This window comes from Pan troglodytes, chromosome 19 (assembly GCF_028858775.2).
Source record: "Pan troglodytes isolate AG18354 chromosome 19, NHGRI_mPanTro3-v2.0_pri, whole genome shotgun sequence".
Lineage (NCBI taxonomy): Eukaryota > Metazoa > Chordata > Mammalia > Primates > Hominidae > Pan > Pan troglodytes.
The window spans coordinates 31,974,176-31,993,533 of record NC_072417.2 but is presented as its reverse complement, the minus strand read 5'-3'; the positions used below and the strand labels follow the sequence as shown (position 1 = coordinate 31,993,533).

Sequence of the window (19,358 nt, the reverse complement as noted above, 5' to 3'; positions counted from 1 at the left end):
AATGTATACCAGAGAATTTAGGCCAGGTGTGGTGGCTCACGCCTGTCATCCCAGCAGTTTGGGAGGCTGAGGAGGGTGGATCACCTGAGGTCATTTAAATGTGTATGTGCACACACATACACACACACACAGAACTGCTTCATTTTCTCAAAGTGTTTACGTTTGAATTCATAAAGACTGAGTTATCTGAACACTGCTTCATTATAGAAATCTCAAAAAAGAAAAAAAAATGAAAGATACAAAAAAAAAAAAGAAGTATCAATCCTCTTATTCCAGTGATGGATATGAGTCCTTATTTTACTGCTCTTGAGGAGTGATTTTGTTCCACTTTTTCAGAGGCTGCTCCACATGGTGGCAGCACTGCACCAGCACATATTAGATTCTCTTAGAAAAGAAAAGAATGAATGCTTCCAGGGGGTTGTGCCTTAGTAGTTTTCTTGTAGCTCACTTCAGAAGGGCATCCTAGATTTGAAAGCACTAGAATATCTGCAGAAATGACTTTGAAATCTTCTAATATGAGAGATGAATGTTGGTCGAGGGCTGAAAATTCTTGTTGTTATATTGACCTCAAGTCTGGTTCCTAGTGACACTGTGCCTTGCTGCAGGTAACAAAGCTTTACCATAGTTTTGTTTCCTGTCTTTTGCAGAGAATCACATACATCTTACTTTCCTGCAGTTGTTTTACCATTTATAGTTTAGTTGAAGCTAACTTTTGATGAAATACTAGTTAAGAGAGAAAAGATGAATTTAGAAGTAAAAAAATCTCACTCTATTAAGTCCTAGCTTTATGTTCACGTTGTTTAACTTACCCAAGTCTGTTTCCTTTCCTGGAAGATGAAGGCTACTATCTTAGAGAGTTGTTTGGATTATTAATTGAGCTTTTGCATGAAAAGTGCCCTGTAAAGTGCTTGGCTTATGGGAGCTCATAAGTGGTGGCTGCTACTGTAATTATGAAGTAGGTATTAGGCAGAGGTTAACATTATTGCTACAATATTAATTTAAAAGGTTCTGATTCCTTTAATATTTGTATGGACTATCTGTTCCGAGGGAATTAGAGTTAAACTTGTCGTCAGATGTGGACTTTATTAGTTCATTATTTTGAAGGTAAACCTCCATCCAGAATAAGGAAACATTTTAGAGCTATAGGGAAATAGCTTTTGTGGTTTTTTTACAAATGTCACAAGTATATATTTGCAAGAAAATGTGTATCTTTTTGGTATGTGACTTGTTTTATTGAGATATGCACTTTTGAATGAATGATAGTATTCTCTAGCTTCGTTACTATGGTTTTCTTTTTTGCTCTCAGAGGCATTTAGGGGTATTCAAACCTCAGTTAACTTACGTATATTAGAATTTGCAACTCCAGAGATGCTCTTGACAGCCCCACCACATGTGCTTTGCTTTTTGTTTTTATTTATTTTAAAAATTTACTTTTTATTTTTTGAGAGACCTGGTCTTGCTCTGTCACCCAGGCTGGTGTGCAATGGCTTGATCATAGCTCAGTGCAGCCTCAAACTCCTGGGCTCAAACAGTCTTCCCGAGCAACTGGAACTACAGGCATATGCTACCATGCCCAGCTAATTTATTTTATTTTATTTTTTGTAGAGATGGATCTTGTTCTGTTGCCCAGGTTGGTCTCAATCTCCTAGCTTAAAGCAGGCCTCCAGCCTCAGCCTCTCAAAGTACTGAGATTATAGGCGTGAGCCACCATGCCTGGCCTGCTTTTTGTCTTTTTGGGTTCAGTCCTCGTAAGTCCCTTTGGTTTACTGCCTAGCCCCTTTGATCTTCATCTTCCAGACTGTCTATCACTCTCACAGCTGCCCATGAGAATACCTGTGCTTCATTGTTTTGTCCTCTCTGCAAAATTACAAACTGTTGAATTAGTAAAAAAAAAAAAAAAAAAAAAAAAATTTCTCATTTGTTAAGTGTTCTTCTGCATAAGCAGCATGCTCTCAGAATAGCCTCAATTCAGGCCAAATATAATCTTTAGCAAAAGTTGTAGTTAAACTTCCAGCTTCTTTTAATTTGAACTTTTGCTTGAAAACCATTTTATGAAAAATAACATTTTTCTTCTCAGAAAGCAGTATGTATTTTGACTATGTGCTAGCCAGCACGTAGACACAGCATGGAATTATGATGGTGGTTCTCAACCAGGAGTGATTCTACTCTCCAGGGGACATTTGGCAATGTCTAGTAACATTTTTTTGGTTGTCAAACCTGATGGGAGGAGTGCTACTGGCATATATCGGGTAGAGTCCAGGGATGTTTTCAACATCCTTCAGTGTACAGGACAGTCCCCCCAAAACAAAGAATTATCCAGCAGTAAATGTTAATAATGCCAAGGTTGTGAAACCCTGGATTATGGAAATAGCATTGAGGCTTCAGAGCCAGAGTGGCTGCTGTTTGAGTCCTGGCTTGGCTGCTTACTAGAAATGTGGCTTTGAACAAGTTATTTAAAATGAGCTTCAGTTGTCTTATATGTAAAACTGAGGTAATAATGCCAATTTTAGTGAATTATTTTGAAGATGAAAGAATAATGTATTTAAAATTTTAAACTTTGCCTGATATATGGTAAATGCTTAATAAACTGCAGCTATTCTTGAGGAAGTGGCCTAACATTATGCACCTTCCGGTTGTTATAAAATCTTCATTTAGGCATTAGGAAGTTTACTTGTGTGGTGATTTGTTGTCAACCTAAGATGATAAAATATTGAAAAATGCCATCTGTCTAGATCTCTTTCTAAGGATTTTCGTCAGAATATATTTGGTATTCATGTAGGCTATGTTAAACTGCCTATTAAAGGTAGGCCCAGAATGCGTAGAAAAACTTAATGACTTCACTTAATTTAGTACGTTAATTATAGGATTGTTGTTATCCTTAAATATATATTAGTAAGTAACAATTACAAAATTAAAATATTATACATAAATGAAATTTAAAATGTGTAATACTTTTCATATCAAATGTCCATGAAGGAGTTAGAGCTGGTAGAATTTTAGGCACATATGATAATGTCAGTATGTGGTGAGCACTTGATAAGAGTAACATTGAAGGTAATACATTCAGTCTGTATCTGAGTTCCTCAAATTGTGTTTCATATTATGAAAGGAGCTGCTGTTAATTTTTGCAGGATTGAAGTTTGGGTAAGTGGAATCATTGGGGGCTGCTTTGATATGAGGCCAACTTCCCAGCTCTTGAATTTCCCACCAGTTGGTCTGAGTGTATTTCTGTCTCTACTTATAGAGAAAGCAAACACTTTTTGTTTTCCTTTTATAATGTGCTTTGTGGAAATCATTTTCTGTGTATTTTCACTTTTAAAAAATAATTTCATCGTTTTATATTATTATGAACTTAGGTTTTAAAAAATATCTCTTCTTTTTTTTTTTTTTTTTTGGAGACGGAGTCTCGCTTAGTCGCCCAGGCTGGAGTGCAGTGGCGCGATCTCGGCTCACTGCAAGCTCCGCCTCCCGGGTTCACGCCATTCTCCTGCCTCACAATTCTGAGTAGCTGGGACTACAGGCGCCCGCCACTATGCCTGGCTAATTTTTTTTGTATTTTTAGTAGAGACGGGGGGTTTCACCGTGTTAGCCAGGATGGTCTCGATCTCCTGACCTCGTGATCCGCCCGCCTCGGCCTCCCAAAGTGCTGGGATTACAGGCATGAGCCACTGTGCCCTGCCAAAATACCTCATTTTTTAGAGGAACAATTTTAAATTTACAGAAAAGTTACAAAGACAGTACAGAAAGTTTTCATATACGCTTCAGTTAGTTTCACCTAATGTTAACATCTTACGTAACCGTGGTACATTTGCCAAAACTAGGAAATTAGCATTGGGATGTTACTATTAACCAAAGTAGAATTTTACCAGTTTCAACACTAATGTCCTTTTGCTATTCCAGGATTCAGTCCGGAATACCAAATTGCGTTTAGTCACTTCCTTTTATAATGCATCAGTCTACTCTGTTTGAAGGTAGCTCGAAAACAGAAAAGTGCTTTACAACCATGAAATGGCATTTTTCATCCAGTCACCATAGCATAGTGGTTGAAACTCAGGCTCTAGAACCAAATAGACTTGGGTTTGTACCCTGGTTCTGCTATTTCTTAAACGTGTGGTGTCTCTAAATTTTAGCATCCTCATCTACAAAGTGGAGATTACAAATAGTGCTACTATCGTAGGATTGTTGTGAACATTAAAGGACAGAGGGCTTGCAAAGCACTTAATACTGGTCCTCATATGGAGTAAGCCCCTAATAATAACAAACACATATCCTTTTTTTTTTTTCTTAAGAGACAAAGTCTTGCTCTGTCGCGTAGGCTGGAGTGCAGTGGCACAATCTCGGCTCACTGCAACCTCCATCTCCTGGGCTCAAATAATTCTCCCACTTCAGCCTTCTGAGTAGCTGAGAGTACAGGCACATGCCATCATGCCTGGCTAAGTTTTGTATTTTTAGTAGAGACAGGGTTTCACCATGTTGGCCAGGCTGGTCTCGAATTCCTGACCTCAAGTGATCCGCCTGCCTCAGCCTCCCAAAGTGCTGGGATTACAGGCGTGAGTGAGCCACCATGCCCAGCAGAAACATATATTCTATATTGTACAGTGATTGTAGTGCCGGATATTAATAATTTTAGAAGGGTTAGTATTTCAGTGGCAAAATTTACTTTTTTAATTTTATAAGATTAAAATTTTAAGGTTAAGATTAAAACTTTTAGGATGAAGAATTTTAAAGATTAAATTTTTTAAAGCTCTGAGGGCAACTTACCCACAAATGAAGCTAAATCTAAGAGTACTACTTACTACTTTCACAAGGTAATTATTCAAGGGTGTACGTTTAAAGTAGTTCTCAACAGCAACTTCCTGAAAGCTGGATCTGTTGTGTGTTGTTTTGGTGGTTTGCCAGTAGATCAAGGCTCATTTGTCACTTTAAGATGACCTCAAGGCTGTAATTTGGCTGGGGAACACTTTACTCTCAGAAATGGGGAGATCATAAGTGGTGTGATAATAAGTGTTTTATTTTGTTCAAGTTGCAGCTTGCTTTAATGAATTTTAGGGGCTATGGTCCAAATAACTGTGATGGTTATAGGCATGCCTTTTATTTGTTTATCGATATTTATTTGTAGTGTTTTGGCTTTGAGAGTACTTGAATTTTGTTAAATCATATCTTAAACCACTTAAGTAATGAATTTTATTTTTTGTAAACCTTGTTACTATGTAATCAGACTTTCTTTTCATAATGAGATGTGTTGGCTCACTAGGTAGTTTTACCTCTCATTCTAAGGAAGAAGATGGGGAAAAAATGGAATATTCTAGATTGTAATGTAGCAGGCATATTAACAGTTGGCATTCTAGACAGTGTTTTGGATTTAAGTATAAGCCCTAAGTTTTACTTGTTTGACTGGTACTGCAGTCATTGTCTCCTTAAGGAGATAATAATGACTGAAACTCTCAGAACAAATATGTTGTCCTATGCCTCACATGTCATTTGAGGTCATTCTGTAAAGGAGATAGCAATATTCTAACACTGCTAATTTAGAAGAGAACAAAAATATGTAAACCACCTGTGTATTTCCTCATAATAGTTTTGGTCAGTTACTCTACTTCTTTCACTTTATTCAAGTCTTCAGGGATACCAGCCAAAATAATTGTAAATTGAGCAGAAAAACTGAAGCATAAATCTGTTCATAGTGTGTGACCTTGAAGGTCATTGCTGGAAATCAAAGTCCTGTAAATAGTAATTTACTTAACAGGAAGAAGTCACTGAACTGGAAAGTGGTAAGTTTCTTAGGTTCCAAGGCCACGAAAATGAGTGAAATTAGAGTGCAGGGTGAAAATCATTTTAAGGGACAGAGAAATGGGTGAGAGATTCCTCATAAGTGAGCTTATGTGTGTGATATTCCACTCCCAGTTTACATCTAGATTTCCTTTGAGAGTCCTTTTTTTTACAGGTCATTTTTATTCTAACCATACCTACTGTACCAGCTCACTCCTTTTTTTAACAAAATGAGGTCAAATTTATTATCCTCAACTGCTGCATATAAGACAGGTATAGATCATAAATCATATTTTATAGCTAGGTAGTAAATCTTTCCCTCCTTAAGTGTACTGTAGGATATGATTATCTCTGAAATGTATAAAGTAGAATACATTTTTCTCCTTGTATATAAATCTACATGTCACCTTTGCTGGAAATAATGTTTGGATTATATTATCCTCCCCTACTCTGAATCTTCTTTCCCTTCCCTTGGTTGAAGTTCACAAGTCTTGGAAGCTCTATAAATGCTGGAGACCAAGTATTAGTACTCAGACACTGGAATCAGATGCAGATCTTGAGTTCAGATTCAAGCAGGAATCCCTTTCTGGCTGTGTTGACCCTAAGCAAGTCACTGAACTTCTCTAAGTCAGTTTTGTTATCTGTAATAGGTGGGTGGCTTTTAGTAGCAGCTACTTCAGAGTTGTTATGAGGATTAATAGCACAAAGTAAATATTCAATACATTTTAGCTATTCCAGTCTTTTATCTCTGTAAAACTCATTCTAATAGTATAATGTAAGTAAAAATACAAATTGCTTATCATTAAAAATTCAGGCTGGGTATGGTGGTTCACACCTGTAATATTAGCACTTTGGGAGGCCAAGGCAGGAAGATTGCCTGAGGCCGGGAGTTTGAGAGAAGCCTGGGCAACATAGTGAGACCCTGTTTCTATTTAAAAAAAAAAAAAAAAACCAGCAGATTCCACAGGTCCATAAGGAAATACCATATTGAAGAGAAGTCTGTAATTAAGGCAGAGAAAGATTTGTCTAGGATTGAGTATGATTTTACACATCTACATATGCTGCTTTTATATATATGTTTGTGTTTAATATCTGTCTATGTAAAGTATACATAATTGGGTTAGCTCTTTGAGGGGATGTGAGGGGTGGGGAATGTTTAGTTGCAGTCTCCCCAAGAATAGAATTTACCATAATTGGGAGGCAAGATGAATAAAGGATTTTTTTTAGTTTTTTATTTTACTTTTATCTTTTTGGAGACAGAGTCTCATTCTGTTGTCCAGGCTAGAGTGCAATGGTGTGATCTTGGCTTACTGCAACCTCTGCCTCCCATGTTCAAGTGATTCTCGTGCCTCAGCCTCCCGAGTAGCTGGGATTACAGGTATGCACCACCATGCCTGGCTAATTTTTGGTATTTTAATTAGAGACAGGGTTTCACCATGTGGCCAGGCTGATCCCAAGCTTCTGGCCTCAAGTAATCCACCTGTTTCAGCCTCCCAAAGTGCTGGGATTACAGGCGTGAACCACCGTGCTCGGCCAAGGATTTATTTTTTTAATGCTGCAGATGTGTCCCTTTGTCACCTGGATGCCAACTTTTTATAAATCAACTTGTGCTGAGGAAGCTCTCTTAAGAAACCCTATTTGTAGGCCAGGTACCTTATGGTGGCTCACACCTGTAATCTCAGCACCTTAGGAGGCCAAGATGGGAGGACTGCATGAGGCCAGGAATTTGAGACCAGCCTGGACAACATAGTGAGACCCCTGTCTCTACCAAAAAAAATAATTAGCCAGGCATGGTGGCATGCACTGTGGTCCCATCTGCTAGTTCAAGATTACAGTGAACTATATGATTATGCCACTACACTGTAGCCTGGGTGACAGGCAAGACCCTGTCTCTTAAAACCAACCAACCAAACAAACCCCAAGGAAATCCTATTTAAAAATTCATTTTTAAAGCGAAACTTTCTCTAGAAACCCCCCTTTTTGGCTGGGTATGGTGGCTCACATCTGTAATCCCAGCACTTTAGGAGGCCAAACTGGGAGGATTATTTGAGACCAGGAGTTCAAGACCAGCCTGGGCAATATAGCCAGCCCCATCTCTAAAAATTTAATTAAGAAACTTGACTGGGTGCGGTGGTACAAGCCTGTAGTCTTGGCTACTCAGGAGGCTGAGGTGGAAGGATCACTTGAGTCCAGGAGTTTGACATTACAGTGAGCTGTGATCAGTGCCACTGCATTCCAGCCTGGGCAACAGAGTGAGACCCTGTCTCTTTAAAAAAATACAATTTTTTTTTTCTTGGAAACTCTAATTTTTCTGAAATGGTAGCTAAAAGACCATTGTTCTCTTTCTGTCAGTATTTCCTAAGAGAAATGCCAATTTTTTGACAGGAGAAGTGTTACACATAGTTGTGTTAACAGTTCTAAATCAAAGTAATAGTTCAAATGAAAGAAGCACACCTTTGTCTTAGTATACAGGTGAGTCAAGGCAGTTATTGTAAGGGTTGGATGTGTTCTTTTGTGATATTATTGTCTAGAGAAGACTCTGGAGGAAGAGGAAGTAAATCTTAAGTTTCAATCTATTATTTTAAAAGTTTATTTTAAAAACGGAACAATATATATTCATAGTACAGAATTCCAAAGAAACAGTATAAACATTGACAAGTGAGTTGTCATGTACTCTCTAGCCACCCAGTTGCTGTCTCAAAGTTAGTCTTTTTCTTTAAGATACTTTAGATTCAGTGCGACTGATTTATTTTAAGTTTTCATTGAAGAGTGAGAGAAACTCGGCTTACGGACCAGGAAAACTGAGAGTGCTGCCTGGTGAGCCTGCCTCAGTATGTTGCTAAAAATGTAACAGTCTGACTGTGGAGATTAGGAGATGGAAGTGTAGAGATAGGATGGTAGGAACTTCAAGAAATTTTAGAGAAACATTAGAGTTTTGGTATAGAGGGGTAGGATAGCATCTCCTCTGGACGGTCACCATTTGGCAGTGATCTCTCTTATTTGTGCAGGCTTTGCTAAACAATCATCTAATCTGATCTTTCTGGATCCTTAAGTTAGACTTACTTTTCTCCATTTCGTTTCTTGTTTTAATGTCATGATAAGTGGCAATTGCCTATTTAAACATCAGACCATACACTTCATTAGGTGCATTATACACTTGGTTTAATTTCCAGTTGCCTATAATAACAGAGGATTTCTAATTGCTCATTCTGTTTAGCATTCTTCTGGTCTTTTTCTCCCCATTGCTGTTTTTAATTCTCCCCCTTCTCTCGTTTTCTTTGTCTATATTTCCTATTACTGGACCTTATATTTAATCTTTTTGTTTTTTTAAACATGAAAAGGGTTTCACTGACAGAAGTGGTAATTTATTTCAGACAGCTGGTAACCAAGACTGGGTATGTGTTGGCAGCAATAAATCAAAACAGGCATTTGGCCTTCTGATATGATACTTTGATTCTTTAGACTATAATAAGGTCAACTAAGTACGTTGTGCAAGGGAAATAAAATATCTTTCTTGCATGTGAAGCACATGGAAGGGATTATTATTTCTCTCTTTATGGCTTTTCTCATGCTTGATGATAGAGTTAGCAAACAAAAATTAAGTCAGAAAAGAGCCTCATACATGTTACCATCCAGTAGGTGGGCTAGATAAGTTTTCCTGATTTGTCTTAACAAGTATAAAATAGTATATCTGTAACCATATTTACCAAGTGAGTCTCTGATTTTTCATCTTAGCATCTTTGTTCTGATCACCAAAGTATAGCTTGAGATGATTGCATTTGTGGCATCATTATCCTTTACATAATAATGGACATTGTTGTAAGTATATTATTTGTTAAATAAATCTCATTCTGTAGACATTTATCTTCTAGATAAAATCATATGCTGGGATAATCTGAAGATTACACAGATGATGTGAATACTAAAATCAATAGCTAGATTGTAGTCATTATGTTTCTTCCCTTGCTAACAAAAGGATAATCATACAAATCTTAATTTCTCTAGTTTTTATTAAGGGACTTCAGTAAGAACTAACAATGGTTTTACATTTTTGAGAATATTTCCAATATATATAATTGCTGAAGCTTGTCTCCTATCACGTCTCATTTATACTTGGAGAATATTTATTTATTTATTTATTTTTGAGACGGAGTCTCACTCTGTCGCCCAAGCTGGAGTGCAGTGGCGTGATCTTGGCTCACTGCAACCTTCACCTCCCGGGTTCAAGCAGTTCTCCTGCCTCAGCCTCCTCAGTAGCTGGGATTACAGGCACACACCACCATGCCCAGCTAATTTTTTATATTTTTAGTAGAGACAGGGTTTCACCATGTTGGCCAGGCTGGTCTCGAACTCCTGACCTAAGTGATCCGCCCATCTCAGCCTCCCAAAGTGTTGGGTTTACAGGCGTGAGCCACCACGCCCAGCCAACTTATACTTGGAGAGTATTTATATTCAGCCTCACTTTGCTAATCTTTCATCAGCATCTGGGAACCTCACTGCAAAACATGGTCTTAAATTTACTTGTACAAGGCCACAATATATAGTATTTTGTATGTATGCATTTTTTTTTTTTAGTATTTTTGCAACTTTTAAATGACTTTAGATGTTCTTCCTTTGTAGATTTCTTAGAATTAATTTGTAATTTTGATAAAGTGTTGACTTTTCTTCCTGCAGCTAAATGGATTCCCAGATCTGTGAGTCAGGATACAAGTGTACTTTCTAATATAAGTTAGCAATTTTTCAGCCGGGCATGGTGGCTCACACCTGTAATCCCAACACTTTGGGAGGCTGAGGCAGGCAGATCACCTGAGGTCAGGGGTTCGAGACCAGCCTGGCCAACATGGCAAAACCCCATTGCTACTAAAAATACAAAAATTAGCTGGGCATGGTGGCATGCACCTGTAGTCCCAGATACTTGGGAGACTGAGGTGGGAAAATCCCTTGAACCCGGTAGATGAAGGTTACAGTGAGCCAAGATGTGTGCCTACTCAGAAAGAAGGATACATTTGAAATACTGTATTTCATTGAATCTTTAATGCCACTGATTATAAGATGTATTATTATTTTCTGTATTACTAAGAAAGAAAAATGCTTCCTATTGAACTGACAGGCCATTGATTATAAAATGCAACCCAGTTTCAAAGGTGTTAATGTGAAAAACTGTAGCTTACACTTGATGAATTATGGTATTATAACCAGCCACCTTAAATTTACATAAGGCTTTGTAGAAAGCACTTACACATATGTCATCTGATCTTATCCTTAAACTAAAACTAATCTGTGAGGTGGATTAAATTATCTCGTTTTCAGATGAAGAAACTGAATTTCACAGAGATTACATATTCTCTCAGCATTGTATACTAGTGAACTAGGGTCTCAGGCCCACATATTCTCACTCTAAGACTTGTAGTATGATTAATGGTGTCACCTCCCCCAAACCCATACATATACAGCTACACAACTATAAGATTATTTGGCCTAGATTTTTCTCTCTGTTGCCTAATGTACATATTTCATATTCAGACTTTGTCATTTTTCATATGCTATTCATATGTCTTGATTTTGAAAGTTTTGAGTGCTGTTAACATGGTTAATGTATGTTTTCCTATTAAATAACATGTGACTCTGCTAATATATGAATTGTTTTAATTCTGGGTTGCCTTACCACTATATATAATATCATCGGTGGTTTAATATATGTTTTGAAGTGATTTATTTGTTTCTATCTGACTAGGTAAAATGTTCAGGAATGGTTATGAATTGAGATCCGTGAAATGACCCAGAGAAGGCTGATGAAGTGTTGTTCTTGGTGAATCAAGGTCATACCCCCTTCTTTTCCAGGTGGTGGCTAATGCCGTAGCGGCATTATCTGAAATCAGTGAGTCTCACCCAAACAGCAACTTACTTGATCTGAACCCACAGAACATTAATAAGCTGCTGACAGCCCTGAATGAATGCACTGAATGGGGCCAGATTTTCATCCTGGACTGCCTGTCTAATTACAACCCTAAAGATGATCGGGAGGCTCAGAGGTCAGTCTGTTTTCCCGGCTACTTTCTGGTAGTCTTGCCTGATTCAGTAAGTTCTGGAGTCTGCTATTAGAATAAATCTGTTGAGGAAGGTCAGTGGCTTCTGGGGTAGATATTGCTATCTCCAGGGTATTTTCTCTCTGGATTTAGGAATATTTTAGGTGGTAGAATAAACTATGCAAAACTATTTCTAAGAAATGTATGTTTTTCATACAGTTACTTCTGCTAAAATCTCTCTTATCGTCTTACGTCTCCCATGCACAGTTCTTGGCCATTTGGCCAGCAAAGATTATTGAGTATCTCTCTTTGGGGTGACAGATTTTTCATTCTATTAGATATATAGAAAGTGGCTTCATATTAGTTATTGAGCTGACCTGTATATATAATTCAGTATGAGAGAGAGTATGTTAAAGTCAGCAGAATATACCCTGCTTTCCAGTAGATATGGAAACCATGTCAGTCTGAATTTGAAGATTTTAGAAGGCACACCTAGATTGTTCTGCTCAGCCTGTTACCATGTAATGTTGCAAATTTTCTTTGGTTATTAGAAATTGACTACTAAATTTCATCTACACATACATACATTTTAGTTTACAAAGTTGGAATTATCCCTAATTTTTATTGAGCATTTTGTATATGCAGGCACTGTACTAGGCAAAGTACTTCTGAAGAAATGTTGGCTCTTCATTAAAGTTGGTTTAAAGTTGGTATATTTTAATTATGGTATTTAAGAACTGGTCTGGCTGAAGCTGATTTGCAAGCTACTAGAATGTAAGTGATCTTCACTTATCTGGGAAATTGTCCCTCTAGACTGAACTAGAGCTCACTCTGATAGTTTCTTTCCATCATTGAAAGTACAAATATAGTCTGGAAATAACTTTACTGAGAATTTTATTTTCTTCTGTTGGCCATTGACATCACATTCATTCATTCACTCACTCAGCAAATATTTATTAAGTGCATACTGTGTGCCAGGCAGTGTTCCAGGCTCTGAGGATACAGCAGTGAACAAAGTCATGACCCTCTGGGATCACTTATTCTGAAGGATGGGGGTAGGAATATATATAATATGTATAGATAATATAATATGTATAGATAGTGTAATATGTAATATGTGAGATGGTGATAAGTACTAACAAGAAAGTAAAGTAGAGAAGAAATCTAAGAAATGCTGGGCATTTGGGGGTGAGGGGTTGTATTTTCTTTTTAAAGGATGGCCAGGGAAGACCTCACTGAGAAGGTGGCATTCATATAAAGACCCAAAGGAAGTCAGGAATAGGAGGAAGAGAGAAGTACAGCCTATTTATTTTGTTTCTTTAATACAGTAAGTTAGCTACTTGTGTTGCCCAAGCTACCAAAATTGGATTAATTTCTAAAGAACGCTCAACAGATAATTAAATATCTACCATTTTATGAGGCATGTAAGTGTAGGTGGCAGGGGCTAGGAGAGGGGGGAGACAGGAAAATATAGTAGTGGTGTCCTGCTATTTAAAAAACAAACCCTTTTCAGAGAGTCCCTTATTCTCATTATCCTTAAGAGAGGAGGTTGGATTGTTTTCCCTACCAACCTGCCTCCTTCTGTATCTTACAATGAAATCTTCAGCCACAACTGGGTTTGCTGTCTCTTCCTATGAAATAACTCTCAGAATGCTTAATTTGACTTCCTATAGGTTGAGTAGAAATGGGCTGAGAGACAGGGAGCCCTAACATAATATGGGGAGACAAAGAGGACTATAAAACAAGAAGGTAAATGGTATGAGCTCAAGTGTCTTGGGTATTGCTAGTTTCTTTCCAGTTTGAACATCCCTTATTGCTGGTTTCCTGAAGTCTTCTTATGTCCCTGCTCTGCCTGTAGTTTGCTGAGAATGAGGCTTCTGCATTGTTGGATCCCAATTTTACCTAAGCATGGAGCTTTGACTTTTCTAACTAATTCTTTAATTTTTTGATACTTGGCCATTAGACTCTGACATATTACCTTATAGAATGAATTCAGCAAATAAATTATAATTCATGATATTAATTTTCATTCTCCGCCCTCAGCATCTGTGAGCGGGTAACTCCCCGGCTATCCCATGCCAACTCAGCAGTGGTGCTTTCAGCGGTAAAAGTCCTAATGAAGTTTCTAGAATTGTTACCTAAGGATTCTGACTACTACAATATGCTGCTGAAGAAGTTAGCCCCTCCACTTGTCACTTTGCTGTCTGGGGAGCCAGAAGTGCAGTATGTCGCCCTGAGGAACATCAACTTAATTGTCCAGAAAAGGTTGGGAAATAGCGAAGTGTTGATTAAAGTGTTTGTAAGTTTGCATTAAGCTTAATAATGTCAATGTTAATTAGGCTAGTGTTAATCTCTTTTTAATATATGGAAATGAAAATGTTATATGGCAGAAAAACTTGCTTGCCTAGCACCAGGAGGCTAACAGTTGATATTACAGTGTTTCTATAATAAATGCCATGCGTTGCTCCACAATCCAGTTTGTTTTCTGAAGGGTCTCTTTCTGATATACTGTCTAGTGCCTGGTTGATATGGTTCAGGCTGTAGTTTAGAGCCAGATTGTTGTTCTAGCAGTTCTTCATGGCAACATGTGCCCTGATGCTTAAAAAGGATAAAAATAATCTGCCAAGTGGAACTGATAAGAATAGAGGCGTATAAAGGAAGTTTATGCTTTTTTTTTTTTTTTTTTTGCCTGAGTGGAGCGAGAGGAGAGCAGAGAGGCACAGATTAGGTATTAATACAGTCTCAGAAGGGTATATCAGTATATGCCTTCACCTTCCTTTCTTCTGTTTCTGTGTACCCTAGGCCTGAAATCTTGAAGCAGGAAATCAAAGTCTTCTTTGTGAAGTACAATGATCCCATCTATGTTAAACTAGAGAAGTTGGACATCATGATTCGTTTGGCATCTCAAGCCAACATTGCTCAGGTCAGACTTTATGCAGACTCAAGTTGATGATGATTTAGCTCTTAAGGTCTGGCCTTTAAAGAAGCTAGGCTGTGAGATTGCTATTTGAGAATCCTTAATGATTAACCACTTCCTGGGTTTAACAGGTTCTGGCAGAACTGAAAGAATATGCTACAGAGGTGGATGTTGACTTTGTTCGAAAAGCTGTGCGGGCCATTGGACGGTGTGCCATCAAAGTGGAGGCAAGTGTCTGATGGTAGTTAGGATCACGTATTGGGGATTCTGAGAGTTCTCTTCACTTTTTTCTTTAAAATAATTTTTAAGTTTATCAAAATAATAAAGCACACAGTTTCAATGTTAAAGAATTTTTAATGGAAAGCAGCTGTCTCTGGTTCCTCCCTTCCCTACCTAGACTTTCTTCTCAGAGGGAATATTTTTAACTCTGATTTTGCTTTTAGTTATTCTTTTGATTAAAATAGATCCTCCATATCCATGAGTTCCACATCCGTGGATTCAGCTAACTGCGGATCAAAAATATTCAGGGGAAAAGAAAAAGGATGGTTTTGTCTATACTGAACATGTACAGACCTTTTTTTGTCTATATTCCTTAAACAATATAACAATTATTTACATAGTATTTACATTGCATTAGGTATTATAAATAATCTAGAGATGGTTTAAAGTATACAAGAGGATGTGTATAAATGCAAATACTATACCATTTTATGTAAGGCACTTAAGCATCCATGGATTTTGGTATCCACAGGGGCCCAGGAACCAATCTCCCATGGATTTGGAGACATGACTGGGCTGCCATATCTCTAAATAATATTCTTGGCTGGGTGCAGTGGCTCACACCTGTAATCCCAGCACTTTGGGAGGCCAAGGTGAGAGGACTGCTTGAGCCCAGCAGTTTGAGACCACCCTAGGCAACATAGTAAGGCTCTATTTCTACAAAAACTTTTTTAAGTTAGCTGGGTGTGGTGGCACACACCTGTAGTCCCAGCTACTTGGAAGGCTGAGGCAGGAAGATTGCTTGAGTCTGGGAGGTTGAGACTGTAGTAAGCTGTTATTGTGCCACTGCACTCCAGCCTGAAACCTTTTCACTCTGGGTGACAGAGCAAGACGCTGTCTCAAAAAAAGAACAACAATAATATTCTTATGCTATTATTTATTAATTTACCTATCATAGACTTTTTCTGTTAACTATCTGCTATAAGAAGTTTACTTCATACACCCACCATTCCCACTTCTGTCTCCTGTTTTCCAGTGTAGTTACATAATGAAGGTTTTTGTTCCTATATCCATTATCATGGTAGATTGAAATAATATGCCTTTGTTTCTTATTCTATCAACTGTTGGCTTGCAAAATTTATGCATATTATGACTGTGTAAATATTTAGGGCCAATGTAATGCAAATGATTACATTTTCTTTCTTATAGCATCTTTTTTTTTTCTGGAGGTTTTTTGTTTTGTTTTGTTTTTTGAGACAGAGTCTCTGTTGCCCAGGCTGGAATGCAGTGGTATGATCTCGGCTCACTGCAACCTCTGCCTCCCGGGCTCAAGCGACTCTTATGCCTCAGCCTCCTGAGTAGCTGGGATTACAGGCATACGCTACCACACCTAGCTAATTTTTGTATTTTTAGTAGAGACGAGGTTTTGCCATGTTGGCCGGGCTGGTCTTGAACTCCTAGCCTCAAGTGATCCGCCTGCCTCAGCCTCCCAAAGTGTTGAGATTATAGGTGTGAGTTACCACACCTGGCCCTGGAGTTTCTTTAATTGCCTCTTTTTTTCTTGCATGTGTGTCTTTATCATGCCCCTATATTATTCCTGTTCCTTAAGCATAATATCAAATCTGTAAACTTTCTTTTGTCTTAGACCCTTCTCTTTTGCAGTCCTCTGTCTTCTTGTTTGTTCTACTCTGACTGATTGCTTTTCTGGCTTCTGCACATCATTCCATACAGCCTCCCTATTTCTTGTTATTGGTATATTTTTCCTTGCATTCCTCTTTTTGTGGTTGCAGTAGCTTCTTGAATCTCTGAGGATATGAATGATTCGTTTTTTTGTTTCTGCACTTTGAATTTAATTATCGGATATTTTTTGGTGATGATTGCATATCTATACATATAATTTTTTAATTGAGATGTATACCATGCATACAGTAAAGTGCAGCTCGTTTCTGTTTAAGAAAGAGGTAACAGAAAAGTTGATTAGGACTTCTGTATACATAGGCAAGGCTGTCGACTATCAGGTTTCTGCTTTAGGGAAGGGGGTTTATCTTTACATGGAAGACCTCTTGAAGAGCCTATCTGGTCTTAGAGGGCAGATTGGTTTCTAGCTTGGCTGCAGCCTTCCGGTAAGTATTATGGGCTGTAATTTATATTGCCCTGCTTCATCAGTCAGCAGTCCTCCATTTGTTTGTCCTCATTCAGAAATTTGTTGAAATTAACAGTGGCTTCTGTTCACTGTTTTTATGGGTTCAGAGCCCCATGTTTGTTCTTGCTACTTGATTATATGCAGTTCTGCCTAGAGTCAGAGGATTGGACCATATGATTTCTCAGGAATACGAAAACAATTTGTACAGTATGACCAGTACTTTACCGGAACAAAAGGAGGCAGGTGTGTGTCAGAGAATCTTCTATGAAATACCTGTTCCTAATTGGCCTTCCTTGTTTTTTTTCAGTTTAGTGCTGCTTCATGTAGTTTCTGTTGATAAATAATTTAATAGAAAGGCTGTTACAGCAAGAAGTTAGCTAGTCCTGGGTTCTATTCCTGGTTCTGCTAGCTCACTTGATTCAGATATTTAATGTTTCTCTTCATTGGAGAAATGGGAAAGTCTTTTTGTTGGATCTTGATATGTTAACGTCATTTTTATTACCACTATCACCACACGTCACAACTTGTTTTTCTTTTCTTTTTACGTTAACATATCTTACTAGCCGTCTACTTAGTATTAATGTAGATAATTTTCGGAGAGATTTTGGTAGCATAAGAGTAAGGTGGTTTTGTTCTCTTCACTAGTGTACATAGCCATCTTTTCCACGAGACTGCCATTGTCTTATGACCTACCTCTCTGACAAAGCTGTAAACAGTAATACAAAAATTATATCTTATTCTGAAGTTCCCAGACTTTCTAGCCCTGGAATTACTAGAAAGTGTTCTCAAAGCATCTAGATTCCTCAAGGCTGTTAGTCATCTATTGTGACTAATGGAAAGGTTCTCCATAATCTTCTGGAAAAGACTTCTGATGGCTTTTACTTCTTCCTTTGACTAAGCGTGCTTTGATGGGAGTATGACAGGATGTGAGGAATGAACTTTCTCAGGAAACTTAAGGTCACCCTTCAGGAATCCTGTCTTATCTAGTGCTGTCATTTCAGATTACCCAGATTTACCTTAGAACTTTTCCTATAACTGTTTCAGCCATGAAGGTTTTCAGTTTGACAGAGTTGCCAAGCCAAACAGTTAATTGGACCAGGAGAGGCAATGATTGCCTGTTTGCACTAACTCATCCATGGGACAGGAATCAGCAGCATAAGAATTGTAATGAACTTTCTGTATAGCTTTGGGAAGCAACAAGCTGTTGAGCAAATAAATAGCACTGAAAAAGCAATCCTATGGTGCTATTTTTTTGTTCAGTAACTTTTGCCTATTTCTTTCAGGAGTAAACAAACTCCTGGTCCTTTTCAGTTTTAAAAAGGAGAGAGGTTGAGGCACTAGGTTAAGACCAGGAGTTCTTCACTTCCTGGTCTTCTGGTTATTTTCTGTTTACTATTTCTGATTTTTATATATTAGAATAAAATACTGGTTTGTGTGTCATTTCTTAAAGACAAAAAACATATTTTTCCTATTAGGAAAACCATATTTGTTTACTATATATAATTATAGAACAAGTTAAACAAAAAATGGGGTACCCCGCTTCCCCCATCTTCTGTTTCACTCTCTCAGATATGCAGTGGACATAATCTGGTAGACATCATTTTATATCATTGTTTATATAGTGTTCTATACAAAGATGTATTTTTTTATAAAAATGAAATCATTCCACAAATGCTATTTATTTACTTTGTTTTATCCTCTACTTTTTTTTTTTCTTACTAGTAATATCATGGACATTGATCCACATTATAAAGAAAAATTTATGTCATCTTTAGTTTCTGGTTTATAGACATAACATGTGATTACTTCATAACTTACTGAATTTGTAACTTTATCCCTTATTATAGGACCTTAAAGTTGTTTCTACTCTTTTTCCAAATGGTGGTATAAGGAGTATCCTTGCAACGAAATCTTTGAACTCTAGTTGAAGTGAACATTTTTTCATAACAGTTATGCTTATTAGCCATTTGGGAATTGCTCACTCATGTCCTCTGCACGTTTTTCCAATATGTTATCTTTTCCACATTGTTGTTTTAAAGTCTTTTGTAATTGAGATGTTAACCCTTCTTTTAGTTAGCATTTATTTTCCTAGTTTGTTGTCCTTTAGATTTCTTCTGCTTTCTTGATGCACAGAAGTTTAGATTTTTGTATCAGCTTTTCTCAGTCAGTGTTTTTCCTCAGTGGCACACTTAGAAAATTGTGCTTCACCTAAAGTTATATAAAATTCACTATTTTTTTTTTTTTTTACTTCTATGGCAATGATTTTGTTTTATTTGTTTTTTGG

At 37.5% G+C, this 19,358-nt stretch overlaps 1 protein-coding gene across 8 annotated transcripts in view; it reads left to right on the top strand.

Annotated features, from left to right (window-relative positions):
- The window catches only part of AP2B1 (adaptor related protein complex 2 subunit beta 1), a 147,275-nt gene that overhangs the window by 34,755 nt on the left and 93,162 nt on the right, over nucleotides 1–19,358 (top strand). For all 8 annotated transcript variants that reach the window (XM_054670950.1, XM_063798696.1, XM_003953061.6 and 5 more), the window contains exons 6-9: nucleotides 11,611–11,801; nucleotides 13,839–14,060; nucleotides 14,598–14,718; nucleotides 14,844–14,939. In XM_054670950.1, the coding sequence (XP_054526925.1) occupies nucleotides 11,611–11,801; nucleotides 13,839–14,060; nucleotides 14,598–14,718; nucleotides 14,844–14,939 (630 nt within the window). The remainder of the gene's footprint in view (nucleotides 1–11,610; nucleotides 11,802–13,838; nucleotides 14,061–14,597; nucleotides 14,719–14,843; nucleotides 14,940–19,358) is intronic.